The 23,554-nt window shown below is 37.6% G+C and overlaps 1 protein-coding gene across 1 annotated transcript; it reads right to left on the reverse strand.

Annotated features, from left to right (window-relative positions):
- Window positions 1-1,076: 1,076 nt before the first annotated feature.
- On the reverse strand, window positions 1,077-1,538 carry LOC129922105 (uncharacterized). The gene has a single exon (XM_056006690.1). It carries the CDS (start codon window positions 1,536-1,538, stop codon window positions 1,077-1,079), a length of 462 nt encoding a protein of 153 aa, XP_055862665.1.
- Window positions 1,539-23,554: the final 22,016 nt, after the last annotated feature.

The following is a 23,554-nucleotide window of genomic DNA, read 5'->3' on the forward strand; positions in this document are numbered from 1 at the left end:
GTCAAAACTTAAACTGAGATCTTGAGGTATAAATATCCCCCCAAAAATTGGTCCCAAAAGTATATTGAGAAAAGAAACGCATTTCTTATTCTGATTCATGCAAAAGACCTCGGTGCAGAGAAAAAGCTCCATTTTTATCTCCCCTGGACGGCTGCTTCCATTATTTTTAGATTAGATGCTAATTGGAAAGTGCTAGCGGACTTAAAAGCTGAGTCTGAAAATGGATGTACAATGACTGGCTTTAGGTGTACATTTCGTTTTGACCTGTCTGCTAAATGTGTGGTGATGTCTAGGGATGTTTCGATGTCTGGTGATGTTTCGATGGTGATGTGTGTCTGTGTTTAGTGAAGATTTTACAGAAGTGTTTTAATGTCTGCGGATGGGTATTGGTTAATTGCGATGTCTGGTGATGAGTATTGATGCACGGTAGAGTAGAATTTAACCAGATTACCTGAGCAAAGTTTTGAAGTATTTTATATCATTTGGTTTGCATGTGTATATTAATAAATAAATATGCAAAATTACTAAAGTTTTTCAGACTATAATAATTGAAATACAAGAGATTTCGGTATTAACATTTAATTAGTATTAATAAGTCGTAATCTCACAAAGAAAAAAATGGTTGGAAAAAAAGAAGAGGAATGAATTTAAACATCTTATTATATAAGTCTTCATTGTAAAAATTTTGTTTGGAAAAGTGTTCAAGATTATTTTAAAATGACACAGTCACAGCTTTTTCTGGTACCTTTAGCTGCAGTGTACTCCACGATCATGCTGGAAGTGTAGGATATTGTGTTTTTGAAATTATTACCTGCATAAGAATTGGTTTTATAAAATATTCTTTGTGTTATTATTAATATAAAATGATATGTGTTTTCTTTTAAATAAAATAAATATTTAAAAAAAGAGGCCCCAAAAAGAGGCATGAGGCCCACAAAAGAATTGAAAGAAAGAAACACCCAAAAAGAGGCAAGAGAAGAGGCCTAAGGATTCCTAGGATGAAAAAGTTTAAAATGAATATCACAAATGCTGAGGTTTCCTTATGAAAAAAAAGACAAGTATTATATTCAATGTCTCTAAAGACGTTCTCCGTTAGCGTCATTGTATTTTGTCTTTGGCTTGAGTGGCTGGTTCTTTCTGGAGCTTCTTTTTGTTTGGCTCGAGTGGCTGGTTCTTTCTGGAGCTTCTTTTTGTTTGGCTCGAGTGGCTGGTTCTTTCTGGAGCTTCTTTTTGTTTGGCTCTAGTGGCTGGTTCTTTCTGGAGCTTCTTTTTGTTTGGCTCGAGTGGCTGGTTCTTTCTGGAGCTTCTTTTTGTTTGGCTCGAGTGGCTGGTTCTTTCTGGAGCTTCTTTTTGTTTGGCTCGAGTGGCTGGTTCTTTCTGGAGCTTCTTTTTGTTTGGCTCGAGTGGCTGGTTCTTTCTGGAGCTTCTTTTTGTTTGGCTCGAGTGGCTGGTTCTTTCTGGAGCTTCTTTTTGTTTGGCTCGAGTGGCTGGTTCTTTCTGGAGCTTCTTTTTGTTTGGCTTGGGTGACTTGTTCCCATATGGGCTCCTTTCGCTATTTCTTTTCCGCTAATTCAATTTATATCATAACATTTGTGTTTCAGGATAGCTTCTTGTTAAATAATTTACGTTAGCCCATTGGCCCATTGGCTGAGCGAAAAAAGCGCTTGGCTTCCGAACCGGTGGTCCCGGGCTTGAATCCTTGTGGAGACTGGGATTTTTAATTTCGGAATCTTAGGGCGCCTCTGAGTCCACCTGACATTAGTTGTGGAAAAGTAAAGGCGGTTGGTCGATGTGCTGGCCACATGACACCCTCGTTAACCGTAGAAACAGATGACCTTTACATCATCTGCCCTATAGACCACAAGGGGAACTTTTACTTTTTTTTTTTTTTTTTTTACATTGACATTACTTGATTACTTGTTAAACTTAATTAATGTATTAAGTTGATAGACTGGCATGGGTGCCAAAGCAAAACTAAACCATCGAAATTAACCGCTGAATTTCATCGTTGCAGCAATATATAACTAAATCATAAAGAAAAGCCATTACAAACTTCCCCAGGGCCCCAACTTGAGAGGAACCCCGAAATGAGTGTGTTGACATTAAATATTAAATATTACGCAAAATGCAGCCCCCTCCCCCAAAGAGGTGAAGCCCCCCGGGACTCAATTGATGGCTAATTCCTAGCTACACCACTGCTTGCAAATGACAGGCGCAGGTGACGGAAAAAAATACTTTAAAAGATCCCAGTGGACAACAGTCTTAGCTCCGTCAAATGTGACAAAATATGCAAATCAGCCGCTTTCATTAATTCAACTAACACATCTTGAATGGAATGACACCCACTCCTCACCAGCATAAACGGAAGTTGCCACCACACCACAATATTTAAAAGTCAAAATATTTCTGAAAAGGGCTATAAGTGCACCGCAGGCCTTAGTGCGCAGAACGCAAACCTGTTTACTTTAGAACTGCGTAGATCCAGGGCATAATATAATAAAAGAAATTGGATTGTGGGTAAATGAAATGAAACTGGAGGGACAAAGGGAAGCAAATACGATCCTGTTGACAGAGCAGAAGAGAAAAATCGAAGGGAGCCATTAACTCCCTTGATATGTCCCGCATTGAACCTAGATAATTTGAACAACGGAAATAAACCGAAAAAAAAAAAAAACTGGAATATTACAATGGAGTGAGATGCGAAGTCTCGATCAATACCATTGATGGCACATCACAATAAACATGTCATCGAGTCGAGATTTAAAAAAACTGAACTCTGAAATTGTATTTGCTGCTATTTTTTACAAAAAAACAACAAAAAAACTAAATTTAGATCTACTCGCAGACCCAAGGGAGGGAATTCAGTAAAGCAGAAAAGGGAGGCAACTAGTAAAATTGGTGATAGGTCATGCATTGAATTAGATCAGTAGTGCCTTGCCTAATTCGACCTGGAAGAAATGTCATTTTAAACGAATGATACGCGGGCCGCAGTAGTAAACAAAAAAAAATCGTGTATCCCAAAAGAACCGACCCATAAGGGCTACATTTTAAATTGTTGGAAAAACATTTCCTGCCCAGATAGCCCCGCGTCAGAGACTGGATACGGTCCGCGTGTTGTAGTTTAGGTATCATATTATAAGATTATGATTTAATTATAATTAAGTAATTTTAAATACCCACAAATCGATGACATAGATAGAATTTTGTGTGTGTAGATTTTAAGCTTAACATCATAACTTTTTTACAAAGTAAATACTATGTCACTAGGATAGGAAGACAGTATATACAATGAAATGAAGGACACTGCGGATAAAATATTTCCGTTCACCAATGTCTGAACATAACTTTCAAAACAATTTTGAGTCAATGCGTAACATTGTCACGTGATGTAGGCGTCAAGGTCTCAAGAGATGTGTAAACAGGAAGTTTATCTCCGCGTCGCGTTCTAGAAGATTCGAGTTTCTACACAGAATGGTAAATATAAGAAGGGAGCTCATAGGAATTGACGTAATTGATTACAAAATATGTTATCCAGAACGAGGTCCTCAAACTTCGGGTCATTTGAAAAGTCAATGTCATCGGTCAACCATGTAACCTGCTAGGATTCCGAGTCACACGATGAATAGTCTGATATTCTGAATGCGCGTCGGTCCGTCGTCACAAGTTTAGGAACCTGAAGACTTCTGATAAGTAGTCCTGACTGTTTAACATCAACCCCACAGGAGACAAAAGTTTAACATCAAATCCACGGGAGACAAAAGTTTAACATCAACTCCACAGGAGACACAAGTTTAACATCAACTCCAAAGGAGACAAAAGTTTAACATCAACTCCACAGGAGACAAGAGTTTAACATCATCTCCACAGGAGACAATAGTTTAACATCAACTCCAGAGGAGACAAAAGTTTAACATCAACTCCAAAGAATACAAAAGTTTAACATCAACTCCACAGGAGACAAAAGTTTAACATCAACTACAGAGGAGACAAAAGTCATCAACTCCACAGGAGACAAAAGTTTAACATCAACTCCACAGGAGACAAAAGTTTAACATCAACTCCACAAGAGACAAAAGTCATCAACTCCACAGGAGACAAAAGTTTAACATCAACTCCAGAGAATACAAAAGTTTAACATCAACTCCACAGGAGACAAAAGTTTAACATCAACTCCACAAGAGACAAAAGTCATCAACTCCACAGGAGACAAAAGTTTAACATCAACTCCACAAGAGACAAAAGTCATCAACTCCACAGGAGACAAAAGTTTAACATCAACTCCAGAGAATACAAAAGTTTAACATCAACTCCACAGGAGACAAAAGTTTAACATCAACTCCACAAGAGACAAAAGTCATCAACTCCACAGGAGACAAAAGTTTAACATCAACTCCAGAGAATACAAAAGTTTAACATCAACTCCACAGGAGACAAAAGTTTAACATCAACTCCACAAGAGACAAAAGTCATCAACTCCACAGGAGACAAAAGTTTAACATCAACTCCAGAGAATACAAAAGCTTAACATCAACTCCACAGGAGACAAAAGTTTAACATCAACTCCACAAGAGACAAAAGTCATCAACTCCACAGGAGACAAAAGTTTAACATCAACTCCAGAGAATACAAAAGTTTAACATCAACTCCACAGGAGACAAAAGTTTAACATCAACTCCACAGGAGACAAAACCACAGGAGATAAAAGTTTAACATCAACTCCACAGGAGACAAAAGTTTAACATCAACTCCACAGGAGACAAAAGTTTAACATCAACTTCACAGAAGACAAAAGTTTTGAAGTACATTTGTTAATATCGTTGTTTAATCTACCCAGTAAGAATCAATATTTATTTAACCTTGCTAAGAGCAATAATAGAATATGCATCCTTTGTTTGGGACCCCCTCAACTCAAGAAAACATTAAGAAACTGGAACAGACACAAAATAGAGTAGTGAGATTCATAACAAACGAATTTTCACATTTGATTCGAGTAACACTTTTTTTTTTAATTAAAATCACTAAATTTAGAAAGCGTTCAGGACAGAAGGCTCAAAAGTAAAGTAGCAATTATACATAAAACACTGAACCATAATCTTCCAATACAAAAACAAAATTTAATAAAATACTCAGAAAGACACAAAGATAAAGGCACATCCCTCGTCCCATATGCTAGGACAAATTTGTACAAATACTCCTTCTTCCCTAGTGCTATTAGAGCATGGAATGGGTTGCCTGAGCTAGCCAGGAAAACCAGTGACCTGGCAGAATTTAAGTCATTGGTTAACATGCAGGACTAGACTGACCTAGGGACACGACGTAATCATCTTATTTTTTTTTTGTATTTTATAAGATAAGAAAATAAGACAGCTGCCAAGTGCAAAGTTCTAAACTACTTTGAATTATTAATGGAGTCACATTCAAAGTTGTGGAAGAGGCTTATTGTAGGCATCATTCTGTATTTATAATTCGTGGGATTAAGCGCATATAGCACAAGTTTTCAATTTAGGCGATATAAGTCTGAAGCAGAATTTTTTTTGTTTCGTTTTTTAGGGCACTTCAGAATTTGCGCTTATCAATTTTAACTTTGTCATCATATGAATCCTTGGTCATTCGGTCTCTTTTCTTCTGCAGTTTATTTTTTATAATATATTCATCAATTTGATAACGTAGGTATAAAAATGGACTGTATACTTATTTAATGTAATTATGTATTTTAACTAGTGAATAATATTAAGAAACAAAAAACAATTAAATAACAACAACAAACAATTTTATTTCATAGAGCATTTTTGCATTGTTAACAAATTAAAAATATTTTTATTATTATTATTACTATTATTATTTAAAAAATCAGACACGATGGAATTTAATGAAACACAGTACTGTAATTTAAGAGTTACCTTCCTTTAATAGATTCCATACTACACTAAATAAAATCTACTTATTCGTGATTTTGCTCGGACACCAAAAACTATAATTTAAGAACTATAAATATTTAACGACTAGCATTATCCACCTTTTATTGGTAATCACACATAAACAGCACACATATTATTTATATAGCCATGGACCCTTCCTCCTTCTTTAAACTTCGAATAATAGAAAGACTAGCAATAACACGCTCCCGATACATTCTAAATGTCCGCATATTCTAGATGTATTTATAGGCTACATGATAATATTTGTCCGGGGCTATTTTGTTTCTTATTATATATACATTCCGATCAATTAACAATTTTTACGGAACCACCTCCTTTTTTTTCCCTACACTTTCAAAAAAAAAATCTACTCAAATTTCAAAGCTCTAGTTGCTGTTACAACGTTGACTCGAAACAGCCCACTTTAAAACACCCTCCCAAACACAAACGATTCCGGCCCATGAATTCTAGTATCACTTCTCCTCTCCAAACGGCCACCTTACACCAGAATGACTCTTGTACTAAATGGGAAGCTGTTCGCAGGTATTGCATCTTTCGAGAAAGCATTCCATGGTTGTCCACTACTTTGAAACTGTCCTACGAGTTGAGTCTATGACTCGCGGAACTCCAGGCCTATGGACGCTTGACTCCATCTGCCTGTCTGAACTAATGTAACTCTCGGAACTCCAGGCCTATGGAAGCTTGACTCCGTGTGCCTGTCTGAACAAATGACTGTCTGAGAAAGTTCCAAACAGATGTCAATTTTTACATCCCTATTACCGATAACGCTCGGATTAGAAGCGAGGCCAAAGGTCAAGCGCACTAGGGAAACCCCCCATATTCCTTCTCCGCACAACATCAGCCGTGATCGTCGTAAAGAGGTTTTTAGGGAAGGGATTGTGGACAGTGATATGTTTGACGAGGCTTTCTTCCATCCCCGCCATTGCAATGAACTCAGCCCTCAGGCACCCCAACGGGTGCTGTTTTTTTTTGCTTCCCTGTTGGTCTAATCGTCTCCTATAGCGAATGTTTCCACCCGAGCGCCACAGGTTGAAAGCGGCATAGGAACAATTCAGTTGCTACCGTCACACGAAGATGCCTAGGTGCCAGGCCTTAGTACCCCCATCACTCTAATGACTACGAAACTATAACTATGACCTATGACCTATGACCTATACCATCATCTGTTAACACTTGGACTTTGTCTCAGTTTGTGAGTGACAATTTTTATTTTAACTCTTTCTCTCCGTAATTAATTACCACATTCTGGTGGAATTAACGTTGGTATGGTCAGTTAGGAGAGAAAGAGTTAATGCCTACAAAAATGGTGATTAAAATGGGAAAAATGTTACTGTAAGTTTCATTGTGTGGTTTAAAACATTAATCTGTCGGCTTTACAAAAACATTGGGAGGAAACTGTGAAATTAAATTAAAAACAAACTTTTGGGTAATATAACCTCTGGGGTTTTAATCGTAAAATCGCTTCATTGTTCTATTTACGCAGAAAGCAGGGCGCGTTACATTTTCATATTTTTCGTTCATCTCAATAGCGAGGAGTCAGTCAGGGTGGCTGAGCGGTAAAGCGCTAGGCTTGTGAACCGGGGACCCGGTTTCTAATCCTGGTGAAGACTGGGATTTTTAACTTCGGGATCTTTGGGCGGCTCTCTGAGTCCACCAAGCTCTAATAGGTACCTGACATAAGTTGGGAAAAGTAAAGGCGGTTGGTCGTTGTGCTGGCCACATGACACCCTTGTTAATCGTGGGCCACAGAAACAGATGACGTTTACATCATCTGCCCTATAGACCACAATGTCAGAAAGGGGAACTTTACTTTACAGTCAGGGCCTTGGTGAATGAAAAAAAGATTAAAATAAAATAATAATTTGAAACACTTAAATTCTCAGTTAACACAATTTTTTTTTCACTTACAATAACCATTTTCGGTCTTTGACCCCCGCCGTTGTGTATATATAGCTACTCGCAATAGTGACCCTGTGCAATGTGTACACGTGTTTCTCAAGTTTGTTCTTATTGTGGTTATTGTGGTCGTGATTATTGTGGTTGTGGTTATTGTGGTCGTGGTTATTGTGGTTGTGGTTATTGTGGTTGTGGTTATTGTGGTTGTGGTTATTGTGGTTGTTCTTATTGTGGTTATTGTGATTGTAGTTATTCTGATTGTGGTTATTGTGATTGTGGTTATTGTGGTTATTGTGGTTGTGGTTATTGTGATTGTGGTTATTGTGGTTGTGGTTATTGTGATTGTGGTTATTGTGGTTGTGGTTATTGTGATTGTGGTTATTGTGGTTGTGGTTATTGTGGTTGTGGTTATTGTGATTGTTCTTATTGTGGTTATTGTGATTGTAGTTATTGTGATTGTGGTTATTGTGGTTGTGTTTATTGTGATTGTGGTTATTGTGATTGTGGTTATTGTGATTGTTCTTATTGTGGTTATTGTGATTGTAGTTATTGTGATTGTGGTTATTGTGATTGTTCTTATTGTGGTTATTGTGATTGTGGTTATTGTGATTGTGGTTATTGTGATTGTTCTTATTGTGGTTATTGTGATTGTGGTTATTGTGATTGTGGTTATTGTGATTGTTCTTATTGTGGTTATTGTGATTGTAGTTATTGTGATTGTGGTTATTATGGTTGTGGTTATTGTGATTGTGGTTATTGTGGTTGTGGTTATTGTGGTTGTGGTTATTGTGGTTATTGTGGTTGTGGTTATTGTGGTTATTGTGGTTGTGGTTATTGTGATTGTGGTTATTGTGATTGTGGTTGTGGTTATTGTGGTTATTATGGGTGTGGTTATTGTGGTTATTGTGGTTGTGGTTATTGTGATTGTTGTTATTGTGGTTGTGGTTATTGTGATTGTATTTAATGTTATTGTGGTTATTTTTATAGTGGTTATTATGTTTGTGGTTATTGTGATTATTGTGGTTGTGGTTATTTTGATTTGGTTATTGTGATTGTGGTTAATGTTATTGTGGTTATTATGGTTGTGGTTATTGTGGTTTGTCAGTCTTCTATTGGTCCGTTTGAGTCCTATTCGGACCCTTAGTATTTGTGATTTGTATAATTATTTATAATAATATGGAATTTGAAATTTTTTTTTTATTTTAACTAGAATCAAGGTCTAGAATAGTCTAGATCTAAACAGACGATAAACAATTCAGCGCCATGTTGGAAACTTTGGGAAATTGGGTCATCTCTAGTACTTTTGGTTTTACCAAGGGCGGACAACTCCCTGTCATTTATCATTGACGCGCCCGAGAAAAATCAGAACAAAAAAAAACAAAAAAAAAAACACGCAAGAAAAATGTGAGAGAAAGAAAAGTGTGCGTGAGAGTGTGTGAGGATGTGTGAGAGTGTTTGAGGTGGATGAAGAAGAACAAATTAGAAGTTTCTAGTAAAATAACTCTGACTGGTGGAGTCCCAGTGTAAATGAATTATCTTTCACTAGATGCCCTAATAACAAAGATTTAGGATCAGAGTTGTATCATGTATTGTTCCGGGGCCTTTTTTTTATTTTATTCATACAGCAGTCACCTGTTTTTCACCATTAAGTCATACAACGACTTGCTTGGTTAAAAAGTATTTACCACATCTAAGTCATAAAAATGTATATGTAGTAAGAATTTCGAAGACGTTATTTCACCCCACACTAATTCTCGGATAAAGTTGAAATTTTCCACAATTAGTTATATTACCTAACAAAACATGAATCAATAAAAAAATTAACCAATTAGTCAATTAATTATTGATAATTAATTATTTTGTTTGATATTTACAGTGGAAATTAATCCTTCAGTATTAACAGGTATGGCTAAGTATGTGGGGTTTGGTCCCTTAGATAATTATTATTTCTCCCACACCCAGTCTATAGTCAAGTTGAAACTTTCATAATTATTAATGATACTTAACAAAACATGAATCAATAAAAAAAAAATAAAACCAATTAGTTAATTAATTATTGTTAATTAATTATTTTGTTTGATATCGAAAAACGGAAATATATTTTGCATTACTGAGAAATAGATTTGTAAGTGTGGAGTTCTTCCTATAAGATAAGCGTTATTTCTTTTGTATTTTGTATAGTTAATTTAAACAGTTGTAGCATACGTCCCTTCACGTGTCCATCTAGTCATGTATGTTAATTAGAGGCTTAAGCTTGAGGCATGTGTGGCCGAGTAGAAAATCCTGCTTGGGCTACCAATCAAGGGAGCTTGAGTTCAAAACCCGACACGACCTGAGTTGTGTTTGCTGAACGCTTAAAGGCAGCACAGAAATCGTCTTCCATATACGAAATCCCCCACGGGTCCACACAAGAGATTCGACCTAAGCATACTATAAGCACGAAAGTTACGCTAAGCATAGCAATTTAAAAAAAAAAGTTTGTGATAGATTTATTTGAAGTGGACTGTTGATTTTGACAGTTATCATAAAATAATCTAAAAAAAAATAGGCCAACAGTAATTTTTTTTTTTTAGATTGATTAATATATGTTTGTTAGTGTTCGTAAGATTCCAGGGAAGACATGTTTATGACATATCTAGGTCCCGCAACTTCCCCCAGTAGTAGATCGATAACATTCAGATTATCTCCCCTGATTAGTCATTGACTTGTTGGGTGTCAAGCCAGAATTTATAATTCTGTTTATGGAAATGTGTTTTTTTCCCCCAGTTTAGACTTTAAAAAGTAAAGTTTCCTCTTTCAGACCTTACGATCTATGGGGCAGATGATGTTAAGGTCATCTGTTTCTATGGCTAACGGTTAACGAGCAGGGTGTCATGTGGCCAGCACAACGACCAACCGCCTTTACTTTCCCCAACTAAAGTCAGGTACCATTAGAGTTGGGTGGACTCAGGGACGCCCTAAAAATCCTGAAATTCGAAATCCCAGCCTTCATTGAGATTCGAACCCAGGACCTCAGGTTCAGAAGCCGAGCGCTTAACCACTCAGTCAAAACTAAGATTTAAAGAAAGGAGAATCTATTTTAAAACACTGCCCACGTTTACCTAGTAAAAAAGTCTGTTCAATTTCTGCATTGTGTTAATTAGTGGCGCTAGCCTGCATGGCAGTAAACAGGTGTTTTAATTTTAAATTAGGGCAAGAAGCAAGACACTAACAAGACAGAAGCGAGACATTAGCAAGACAGGTGCATGTTGAATGTCAGGGGCCCAGGCAACCGAGCTAAGGCTTAAAACGCAACCCTGACAAGGGCCCTTCTTTGAGTCTCATATATGTTTCCCTTTCCAACTCGCCTACAAGACTCCGCCCATGGTTATTCACAATAGAACTTTGCTGTCTTAGATCTTGTTTACACTAAGGAAGTGAAGCTTTAAATATATGGCCATATTACAAGGCCATCGGGGCTCGCAAAGACCTTCCTTCAGGGAACAGTACCAGGCAAAAGAAGAAGAGGCAGACAGATAAAGCGATGGGAGGACAACATAAAAGAATGGACGGTCCTACCGTTGATAGAGGTTTTAAACAAGGCAAAAGACAGGGAGGAATGGAGAAAGAAGGTCGACGAATCTTGCTTGGTGCCCCAACGGTCCAACAGACTAAGGGATGGGTAAAGGTAATTGTGAAGAAAAGATTAAAAAAAATAAAATAAGTTCCACTTTCAGACTTTGCGATCTATAGAGCAGAAGATATAAAGGTCATCTGTTTCTGTGGCCCCACGGTTAACGAGGGTGTCATGTGGCCAGCACAACGACCAACCGTCTTTACTTTTCCCCAACTATTGTCAGATATCCATTTAACCTGAATGGAGTCAGAGTCCCCTTAAAGATCCCGAGTTTTAAAAAAAATCCCAGTCTTCACCAGGATTCGAACCCGGGACCCCCAGCTTTACCACTCCGCCACCGCGCGTAACGGAGTTAAAAGCCTCAATTCTTGAAAGCTACAACGCTACTCGGAGTCACTGACGCCATTATGACATAATGCACTCTCCATCTGTCTATAAAGTTATTGTTGTATTTCTTTGAAATCTACCAAATCAATGAACACTAAAAACAAACTGCCTTGAGTTCGATTGACAAAAAGCAATTAAAAACAAAACAACAGCAGTAAAAACAAAAAACAAAAAACTATAGACGATTAAGACCAGAAAATGTCAACAGGTTGACGTTGTGAAATGCTGAGCAAGGTCGACCTGTGTTGTTGAGCCTGTCTTGTGTAACTCCCACGAACAGTAAGTATATCGTCTATACACGAGCTTGGGTTCCTACTAGAGCTGAGTTGTGAAATGTTGATATGTTGTGTAATGTTGATATGTTGTGTAATGTTGATATGTTGTGTGATGTTGATATGCTGTGTGATGTTGATATGTTGTGTGATGTTGATATGTTGTGTAATGTTGATATGTTGTGTGATGTTGATATGTTGTGTGATGTTGATAAGTTGTGTGATGTTGATATCTTGTGTAATGTTGATATGTTGTGTAATGTTGATATGTTGTGTAATGTTGATAAGTTGTGTAATGTTGATATGTTGTGTAATGTTGATATGTTGTGTAAATTTGATATGCTGTGTAATGTTGATAAGTTGTGTAATGTTGATATGTTGTGTAATGTTGTAATGTTGATAAGTTGTGTAATGTTTTAATGTTGATAAGTTGTGTAATGTTGTAATGTTGATAAGTTGTGTAATGTTGTAATGTTGATAAGTTGTGTAATGTTGATAAGTTGTGTAATGTTGATATGTTGATAAGTTGTGTAATGTTAACTGGCTAAGACATGTCAACGCTAAATTTGACTCTTCGAAACTAGGCATGTAAAAAAAAAAGCGAAACTTATCATTTTGGAGGATGAAGATTTCACAATGTACATTGATTGGATATTAAATCAGAGCATTATGTAAGGTCAAAGGTAGAGAGTATTGAGGTCCGTAACATATAGTCATTACCTATAGTTTGTCATATATATGTGTGTGTGTGGATGTTGTTCGTGTTTGCGTCTTTATTATATCTTCCCTTTTGAAGTAACGTCTGTATTATATAAGATAAGATAAGATAAGATAAGATAAGATAAGATAAGATAAGATAAGATAAGATAAGATATAGTAGTTTTGGTGAGGTGGTCATTTGTAGTCAAATTGAATGGACCAAAATCTTATCTGTATATAAAGTGATATAATGCTAATATTATTACTAGTAAGATCTCCAAATAAGGGACAGAGTTATCGGTGTAACATTAGAGGTAGCCAATGAATAAAGGGAAAGAATGAAAAGCGAGACTAATACATACATATTAAACATAAATTGGAAGCAGCACATGGTGCAATTTTTTTTTTTTTTTTTTTTTTTTTAAAAACCCCAATGAATTAAAGAAAGTAGTAAATTTAATGTGACGAAAATATGGGACTGCGCTGACCGAGGCTCGAACCAGTGACCCTGGAAACGACAACACCGCCTAGCAGTACATTGGCCTCCTTCAGTCGTAGAACGACTATCGTTCATCTCAAAAACTTTTTTCATATGGCTGTGGAGCCCTATTTTGGAGAGACACTCCCGTCCACATATACTGCAGGTCAAGTTGGCTTTCGCTTTGGTGGTAGAGGAGCCGGGCATTTTCTGTATGAAGATGAAAGCCTGGGCATTGTATATGGTCGGAACGATGTCGCCCACACAGCAGTTCCCCCCCTCTCCGCGCAGCTGATGTGACCAAAGAAACGGAGTATTTGGTACAGTTTGCGATCAGTAGCGCCGCAGACTCTGCCAGGCTGTAGCGCAGTAAGCAGCAATCAGCCTAAGGGTCAACAGCTCCTGAATTTTCCTCAGTAGCAGTAACGCACTGCAAAGGAACTTAACCTCTAGAGTCTAGACCATCGGTATGTCCAAAACACAACTTACTCCGGAATCATTCGCCCGTATGCAAATTACCCCCTCCCCCCCCCCCAGTGGTCAATGGCTACATGCCCCAGCTAGCCCCCAAGAGGACAAGCTGAATGCGTAGCAGTTGATTCGTGTATGACTTCAACTTTATAAGTATTGTTTAGTTAACTAACTGTTTTAGAAGTTGTAAGTCATAGGCTTCATAGAGTGCAAGAGAAAGTCTAATACTTCTTTCTAAGTGAAAGTATCTTGATCTACAAACGGAAGGGCCTAGACAATGTGATTCTGCAGTGCTGAACAGTGCGTGAAAATTATTTTATGCATTTAAACAAAACCATAGCTTATCTACACTTGCTTTATTTTCTAAACCGGATACGCCAAAACGCTTTGCATATTCACAGCATGTAGGAAAATCTCCACAAAGGGGCGTATTTGTCTGTGTGAGAATGTGTGTATGAGTATATATATATATATATATTGTGTGTGTGTGATTGTGTGTGTGTGAGTGTTGGGGACAAGGAAGATCACACATTGAGGAGGTGGGAAAACGATGGTGGTGACGGCCGTATCGATTCGAAGTGATGTGGTCAAGTCGTCAGTGACCAAAAGAAAAAAAAAAGAAGAGGACTGTTTACTGGCCGCTGGTCAGCGCTGGTATTATGGATCTTCTGCTTTAAGTGTCATTAGTCAACGAGACAGATAAACAAACACGCGATGACGCGGCCACCCGTTTCGCCACCCCGACCCTGTATGCCAACGTATGTATCATGTCCGCTTCCCAACAATGGCGTGTGTGTATGTTGTAGCTGTGTGTGTGTGTGTGGTAACAACTATAATAGGATATCACGCTTGACATAAACACTCACACACACATCACGTCAACACCCGGCTCTCAATGCGACACTCCTCCCCCTCCCCCACTTTCCACTGGCTCACCTACCCAGGCTGGGAAGACGTCTCGCTCATGTCAATCTAAAACCTGTTGTTTTTGTGTGTGACCAGCGTATAACGGGCGCTGGATCGACCAGGGGGACTTAACACCTTTTCTTGTTTGACACGCTAGCCAGGAAGCGGGGGTGGCCGCCCCCCCCCCCCCATACTTGGGCGCCTAACAGTTCGGCGTCAACACGAGCTTTGGTTCAAGTTTTTAAACAAATTAATTTTAGGCCGTACCGTCACGTGAAATTAAGAACTAACAATCAAAATGTAAAAATACTTAAAAAAAACAAACAAAGCTTATCTATATTGACGAACCACAAAATCACAACCACATCTCTCAATACTGCAGGGTTTAACTCCCTTTTCTATATAAATGAAAAATTAATCACAAAATCACAACCATATCTCTCAATACTGCAGGGTTCAGCTGCCTTTTCTATATAAATGAAAAATTAATCAATTACCTCTAATTGATTAAATAAATTAGAAAATTTTTTAATTGATTCGTGTATTTTCATCGACTCTGAATAATTATGCAAAAATTTGAACTTGATCCTATAATGGAAACATAGACATAAATAACTATAGACTGGGAAAAGGAAGTAACGTCATGTAACTTGAAAACATGTACATCTATTGTTGTCGGATTTCCGAATTCTGAAAAGTTGCATGATCTTCACGCTGAGAAATTAAAAAAAAAACACTAGTGAAAATAATGTAATACTTTTATAGGTTATGGCTGAAATAGATATGAATACTTAACTTTTATACTGCTCATAAATGCTGTATAATAAAGTACACAAAATTGCAAGTCAGAAATTTTCGTTTCATAAAACTCTTTAATTGGCCAGTCTATATTTATTTATGTCCATGAATGGAAAGTAGAAAAAAAAATGTTTACAATATTTGTACCAGATAGAAAGACGGAGTGGGTTAATAGAAGGTTTATATAAAAAATTTGGAATAGAACCTTCTATATATTGCATTGTAGCTTTTGTTACAGGAAAATGTGTTTTAGATTTATATTGTTACTGTTTAAGACTAAGACTAAGTCTTGCTTTATTGATCCTTATGGTAATTTGTTGTGATTACAAGGACTCTTTTCTCATATACAGACAACACAACAGAAACATACACATAAATACAACAGACACAACGTAGAAAGTTCGTTTAGCGACTACACACTGTTAAGTCTGTCAGAGATGGAGTGACCTCTCCATTTGCTGGGGGAAAGCCTGGGCGGTACACTGTTAAGTATGGCCTGAAGAATTGAGGCAACAATTTGTCGCAGTTGGGCCGAACACTTTTAATCATCAACATAGGACGCCATCTTAGGCAGGAAGGGCATGCTCACAACCAAAGACGCATAACTCCACAATGACTAAGGGCTATAACTTACATATCACATATTAACACACACAGAGTTCATTCAGCGACTACACACGGGCGTCTTGGTCCTTTTCTTTACTGCACGGCAGACGTCAGGAGAATAACCGTTCTGAAGCTCATGGATTCTCGAAGACGAATGGGGAGATTGCAGCGCCCCCTTCCCCAAACCATACACACACACACACACCTTATTCCCGGACCGCCAAATGGGGCGCAAACGTCTTAGGAGGGTCACATTAAAAGCTAGAGAAACAAAGCCTATCAAATCTGGATGGTCGTCTGCTCGCTATTAAAGAAAAGAAACAAACAAAAAAAAAAGAGCAACGTTAAATGAGATTGATGTCGAAGAGGTTGATGTCAAGGAGCGTGATGTCAAGGAGCGTGATGTCAAGGAGAGTGATGTCAAGGAGAGTGATGTCAAGGAGCGTGATGTCAAGGAGCGTGATGTCAAGGAGAGTGATGTCAAGGAGAGTGATGTCAAGGAGCGTGATATCAAGGAGCGTGATGTCAAGGAGCGTGATATCAAGGAGAGTATCAAGGAGCCTGATTTCAAGGAGCGTGATATCAAGGAGCGTGTTATCAAGGAGCGTGATGTCAAGGAGCGTGATTTCAAGGAGCGTGATATCAAGGAGCGTGATATCAAGGAGCGTGATATCAAGGAGAGTATCAAGGAGCGTGATTTCAAGGAGCGTGATATCAAGCAGCGTGATATCAAGGAGTGTGATGTCAAGGAGCGTGATATAAAGGAGAGTATCAAGGAGCGTGATATCAAGGAGCGTGATATCAAGGAGCGTGATATCAAGGAGCGTGATATCAAGGAGCGTGATATCAAGGAGCGTGATGTCAAGAAGCGTGATGTCAAGGAGCGTGATATCAAGGAGCGTGATGTCAAGGAGCGTGATGTCAAGGAGAGTGATGTCAAGGAGAGTGATGTCAAGGAGAGTGATGTCAAGGAGCGTGATGTCAAGGAGCGTGATGTCAAGGAGAGTGATGTCAAGGAGAGTGATGTCAAGGAGCGTGATATCAAGGAGCGTGATGTCAAGGAGCGTGATATCAAGGAGAGTATCAAGGAGCCTGATTTCAAGGAGCGTGATATCAAGGAGCGTGTTATCAAGGAGCGTGATGTCAAGGAGCGTGATTTCAAGGAGCGTGATATCAAGGAGCGTGATATCAAGGAGCGTGATATCAAGGAGAGTATCAAGGAGCGTGATTTCAAGGAGCGTGATATCAAGCAGCGTGATATCAAGGAGTGTGATGTCAAGGAGCGTGATATAAAGGAGAGTATCAAGGAGCGTGATATCAAGGAGCGTGATTTCAAGGAGCGTGATATCAAGGAGCGTGATATCAAGGAGCGTGATATCAAGGAGCGTGATGTCAAGAAGCGTGATGTCAAGGAGCGTGATATCAAGGAGCGTGATGTCAAGGAGCGTGATATCAAGGAGCGTGATGTCAAGGAGCGTGATATCAAGGAGAGTATCAAGGAGCGTGATTTCAAGGAGCGTGATATCAAGGAGCGTGTTATCAAGGAGCGTGATGTCAAGGAGCGTGATTTCAAGGAGCGTGATATCAAGGAGCGTGATATCAAGGAGCGTGGTATCAAGGAGCGTGATTTCAAGGAGCGTGATATCAAGCAGCGTGATACCAAGGAGTGTGATGTCAAGGAGCGTGATATAAAGGAGAGTATCAAGGAGCGTGATATCAAGGAGCGTGATATCAAGGAGCGTGATGTCAAGGAGCGTGATGTCAAGAAGCGTGATGTCAAGGAGCGTGATATCAAGGAGCGTGATGTCAAGGAGCGTGATATCAAGGAGCGTGATATCAAGGAGCGTGATATCAAGGAGCGTGATATCAAGGAGCGTGATGTCAAGGAGCGTGATGTCAAAGAGCGTGATGTTAAAGAGAGTGATGTCGAAAAGGGTGATGTCACAGAGAGTGATGTCATAGAAGGGGGTGTTAAGGAGAAAAGGGTGATGTCACAGAGAGTGATGTCATAGAAGGGGGTGTTAGGGAGAATGAGTCATAGAAAGCGATGTCGAAGAGAGTGATGTCAAAAATAATAAAAAATATTCTAGTTTCAAGTGGGATTCAAACCCAAGACTTACGTTTTACCCATATATCTTTACGCTCAACTTACATAAAAAAAATAGGTCTAGAAACGAGCCCAGCCCACACGTGGACAGGAGTAAACTGACCTCTTGTTTCAGCTTGACATATTTTAAAAAGCCACACTCCTTTAATTGACCACATTTGACCTTTTCAGTAAATGACTGATACACGCCTATTGACAAGCCACATTACTAAACCTTTTGCTTAATCGAAGAACTTTCTTATCTTATCTTATATAATACAGACGTTACTTCAAAAAGAAGATGATTACGTCCTACGCGTCATGCATTTAGTTATGCATATTAAGCAATGACTTAAATTCTGCCAAGTCACTGGTTTTCCTGGCTAGCTCAGGCAACCCATTCCATGCTCTAATAGCACTAGGGAAGAAGGAGTATTTGTACAAATTTGTCCTAGAATATGGGATGAGGAATGTGCCTTTATCTTTGTGTCTTTCAGAGTATTTTATTAAATTTTGCTTTTGTATTTGAAGATTATGGTTCAGTATTTTATGTATAATTGCTACTTTACTTTTGAGTCTTCTGTCCTGAAGGCTTTCTAAATTTAGGTGTTACTCTAGTCAAATGTGAATATTTGTTTGTTAGGTTTCGGAGAAGACAGGCGAACTCATGTACTTTCTATTTTATTTAAACAGATTTTTAGTTGTTGCATAAGCCGGGCTCCGTGTTTTGAGTCCTCATCGGAGCTGATCTATGTGTTCGCCATAGTTACTTCCCCTGTATCTCTCAATACCACAGTGCTCCTATTACATGCTACACTTCATCTTATCTTATCTTATATAATACAGACGTTACTTCAAAAATGATGATTCATAAACTGCGCACAACAGCAGGGTTTGTCCAGGGCTTTTGCAAGAGTGGATATGAGCCTCTCAAGCCGTTAAAAGGAAACTCCGAAGTTTTTGTTTCAAATTTGAGTTATCGAAGTATTTTAAATTCTACGTAAATAGTTGACCTTCAACCTTTTTTTTTTTAATTTAGATGCTTAGGAACATTTATTGTTAATAAAGTAGACAGTTTATTCTTGACATCTAAAAACAAACAACAAAAACAAACAAACAAACACATAAACAAACACGGGTTTATGAGATTTTATTTTTAGACATTGCCTACGTCATCTCCCTTCTAGATCTAACCAATCGGACCGCTTCGACATCTTCGAAATAGGTCACAATCGCTTCATTCTTACAGTAACTACTAGGGTAACTAGGCTAAGATAGTTTGTAACTTGATTTCTCCTCCCCCCCCCCCCCCCCCCAAACACACGAAAGGAAAGACTGACTTGTTTTAGCAGTCTGGACAGATATGCAAAACATATGCAGGCTGACCCTAGTCTACTAGAGTGTGTCATCAACACCTCTGACGTCACACAGGGACCCGGTGTAAATCTATATTTGGATGCGCAGGAAAAAAAAATACGTCCAAAAAATAAAATCAATATCTAAAGTTATTTTATAAAATAAAATAAAAAGAATAGTACATCAATCCAAACACATGTATTAACTCTTTCTCTCCTAACTGACGATACCAGCGGTGATTCCACCAGAATGTGGTAAATAATGGCGTAGAGAAAGAGTTAAAAAAGTGTCAAAACCATTTGGGTCTTCCTTTAAATTGAGTTTGATGATCACATGATAATTCATGAATTTGCATAATCTGAACTTGCTCTGCAGCTAATTAGCCAAGATTGGTCTACTGCTAATAGGTTACTCGTTATGGAAACAGGGTAAAAATAGAGTCTTAAAAATTTCATTTCGCTCTTTGTTTTCTAACATGAGAGGTTGTCATGTAGGTTTTTCACGGAGGTTGTCACACAGGTTGTCACAGAAATTCGCCACACTGGTTGTCAAAGGGTTGCCCCAAAGGTTGTCTGTTTCTGTTTTTTTTTTTGAACAAGTAGTCACCCGCGGTTGTCTTATGCATGCTCCTCATAGCAGCTAAGTCTTTAAAAAAAATTTCCCCTGTAAGACCTTGCGATACATAGGGCAGATGTAAATTTCTGTGGCCCACGATTAACGAGGGTGTCAAGTGGCCAGCTAAATGGCCAGTCATCTTTACTAAGAGTTTACTTTCCCCCAACTAACGCAGAGTATCCATTAGAACTTGGTGGACTCTGAGGCGTCCTAAAGATACCGAAATTAGAAATCCCAGTCTTCACCGAGATTTGAACCCAGCACCACCGGTTCGGAAGCCAGGCGCTTATCCACCGCGTCACCAATCTATAGAATTTAAGAATTTCACAATGTTATTATTCGTGTTGACGCTTGATTATATTTACATAAACATGATTATTGTTGAAGTTGTATTGTGAAGCATTGTCAGGACAAGGCCATCTTTTGTCCTCTCTTTCTCCCTCTCTCTCTCACGTGCAAAGATAAACATATTTTGATATTAAGGACAACAAATAACGACATCTCTTTCAGTCCAAGGAAATTGAAAGGAAATTTAAAAAAAAAATGTTTATTCCATTTTTATAAAGATATTTTTATATGACGATACAAAATATTAAATAAACAAAAAAATACAAACCAAAAAGAAATACAATATTTATTAATACATAAAAATGTCAAACAAGAGAATTGTATTGTCACACACATGACAGAAAAAAAAATATATTCAATTCTCGTTTTGATAGAATAGGGAATTTCCCCATAATGATCTAAAGAAAAGATACTTGATTATATTATCGATTACTCTAGCCTCGACAATATACTTGATTTTTCTGTGATTCTTTTTTTTTTCTACATCAATACGGTTAGGAATCGGAGAAAAATATATATTTAAAAAGTTGTTTTTTTTTATTTGTGTGTTAAATAAACTAAAAATGTTTAACTTCTTTTAAATTTATGCATCATTTTAAAAAGCTGTACTATTCACAATGCTCATGTTATAGAAGCTATATAAATAATTCGAAAACTAATTAATAAACTAAATCTTGTCTAAAGTGACCCTATGCTTCTATACAATCTAGAGGCGCTCTACTAAAGAATGTGGGAACCTCTGTCTTATCTTATCTTATAAATAACACACGTTTCTCCAAATTAGAAAATAATCACGTCCTACGTCTAATCAAGTCGTGCATGATTAATTAGTGACTTTAAGCTCCGTTAACTCGTTGGTTTTCCTGGCTGATTCAGGCAACCCATTCCTTGCACTAAAACCATAAAAATTCATAAAACAACAAATACTATGGAGTATCAAAAGATCAAATTTGCTGCTTTTGAATGACTAGAGACACGATGTATACATGAGATACAGAGATTAGCAAGAGATGTAGCCTCAAGATTAACAAGAGATGTAGCCCCAAGATTAACAAGAGATGTAGCCTCAAGATTAACACAAGATGTAGCCTCAAGATTAACAAAAGATGTAGCCTCAAGATTAACAAGAGATGTAGCCTCAAGATTAACAAAAGATGTAGCCTCAAGATTAACAAAAGATGTAGCCTCAAGATTAACAAGAGATGTAGCCTCAAGATTAACAAAAGATGTAGCCTCAAGATTAACACAAGATGTAGCCTCAAGATTAACAAAAGATGTAGCCTCAAGATTAACAAGAGATGTAGCCTCAAGATTAACACAAGATGTAGCCTCAAGATTAACAAAAGATGTAGCCTCAAGATTAACAAAAGATGTAGCAATTCAAGTCTCAAGAGGAATTTCTATATCACAGTGATTTGTACCTTGAGTATCCTCGCCATTTCAGACATGTAGAAACTTGTCAAAATTTTGTTCATTAATGTGTAGCCAATGTGAAATACAAAGTTTTAGCTCTCCAGAAAAAGAAAACCAACATGTTATCTGTCATTGTTTTTTTTATTTAATTATTATAATAGTAATCATCATGATCAGACTATTATTATTTTTATGACTGTAATAATTATTATTTTAATTATTATTATCATGGTATTGCTTTTGTGCATAAATACACTTTCGTTTTGAAGACACTTAACAGAATTACACTCAAACAAGAAATTAAACCTGAGAAAAATTTACATCACGACATTTGAACCACACAGACTAACAATAATTAGATAGGCATTCAGCTTTACAGTTTGGTCCACCTAGATCCCCAAAATAAACAAATAAATATACATATATCCTGTAATTGTGTTGACAAAATTGACTTCTTTAATGAAGAGTTCTACAGTGAAGACAAATTGTAAACTTCAACATTCCCCACTGTAGACCTCAAAGAACCTTGGGGCAGCTGAAAAGATAGTTTCAACTTAGTTATCCACAATATCATCATAAACATCATCATCAATATCATCAATATCACCATCTTTATCTTCATCAATATAATCTTCTTCTTCTTCAAATCTATCAGGGCTTGAACTTCAGTTTGAATACAAATCCTACACACACAAAAAAAAAAACAACTTATCATCACAAATAATTTATTTTCACTACATTATCAATTCTTACTCTTGTTTAAGTTTTGTAAACTAAACATTCATTATTTATGTCCTTTTTTTTAATACGATCTTTAAGCCTGATTATCTATCCACTGAGCTAGCTAGCCAAACTACGAGAATCAAAAATTTAAACTTAATATTAACGATTCTATTTTTGACTTCCAGCTTCCTCAGACTATGAAGTAAAAATAAATAAATAAATTATGGCTTTTATATAGCACTACTTTCATGCTTATAGCATGCTCAGAGCGCTTTGGTCCACAATCTCAGTTGTGGACCTGTGTGTGTGGGGGGGGGGGGTATCTAGGAGAAGGTTTTTCCGTGCTGCCTACGGGCGTTCAGTAAATACAACTCTGCCCGAGTCGGGTGTCGAACCTCGAGTCCCCTTCATAGGTAGCCAAGCCAAGCCAAGCCAAGTTCAAGCGCACTTAGCCTCTCGACCACGCTTCCCATGTAGGTATTGATAAAGTCAAACGTAAGACCCTTCATGTCTAACCACTCAGCATCAAGCTTGAGTATTTATGTTAAAAAAAAAATTACTTATTATTATAAAATATTACAAGCACCTATGAGGTAAAAAAAGAACCTGTTTACAAAATCGCATACCTATCCATTCGGTGGTTCCAGAGATCTCATGATGATCAGTGAGCGGTATTTCGCAAATACATCACAACTGTAAACTATCAAAGTACATAATGGACTATTTGCTTTTGTCCAGTGTTTCTCAAATTGCTTTATACGGTGGCGCCACCCACCTCCCAAAGGACAAAATTTTTGTTCGCCTCCCCCCCCCCTCTTCGTTGTTAGACAACTGGGTACTTGGAGGGGCGCTGTATGCTCGAAACATGTGGTCTGGGAAGGTTTTAAGAATATAATGAAAAAGAAAAGAACCTTAAAAAATATATAATTAATATATAATATAACC

Source organism: Biomphalaria glabrata, chromosome 12 (assembly GCF_947242115.1).
Source record: "Biomphalaria glabrata chromosome 12, xgBioGlab47.1, whole genome shotgun sequence".
NCBI classification, from domain to species: domain Eukaryota; kingdom Metazoa; phylum Mollusca; class Gastropoda; family Planorbidae; genus Biomphalaria; species Biomphalaria glabrata.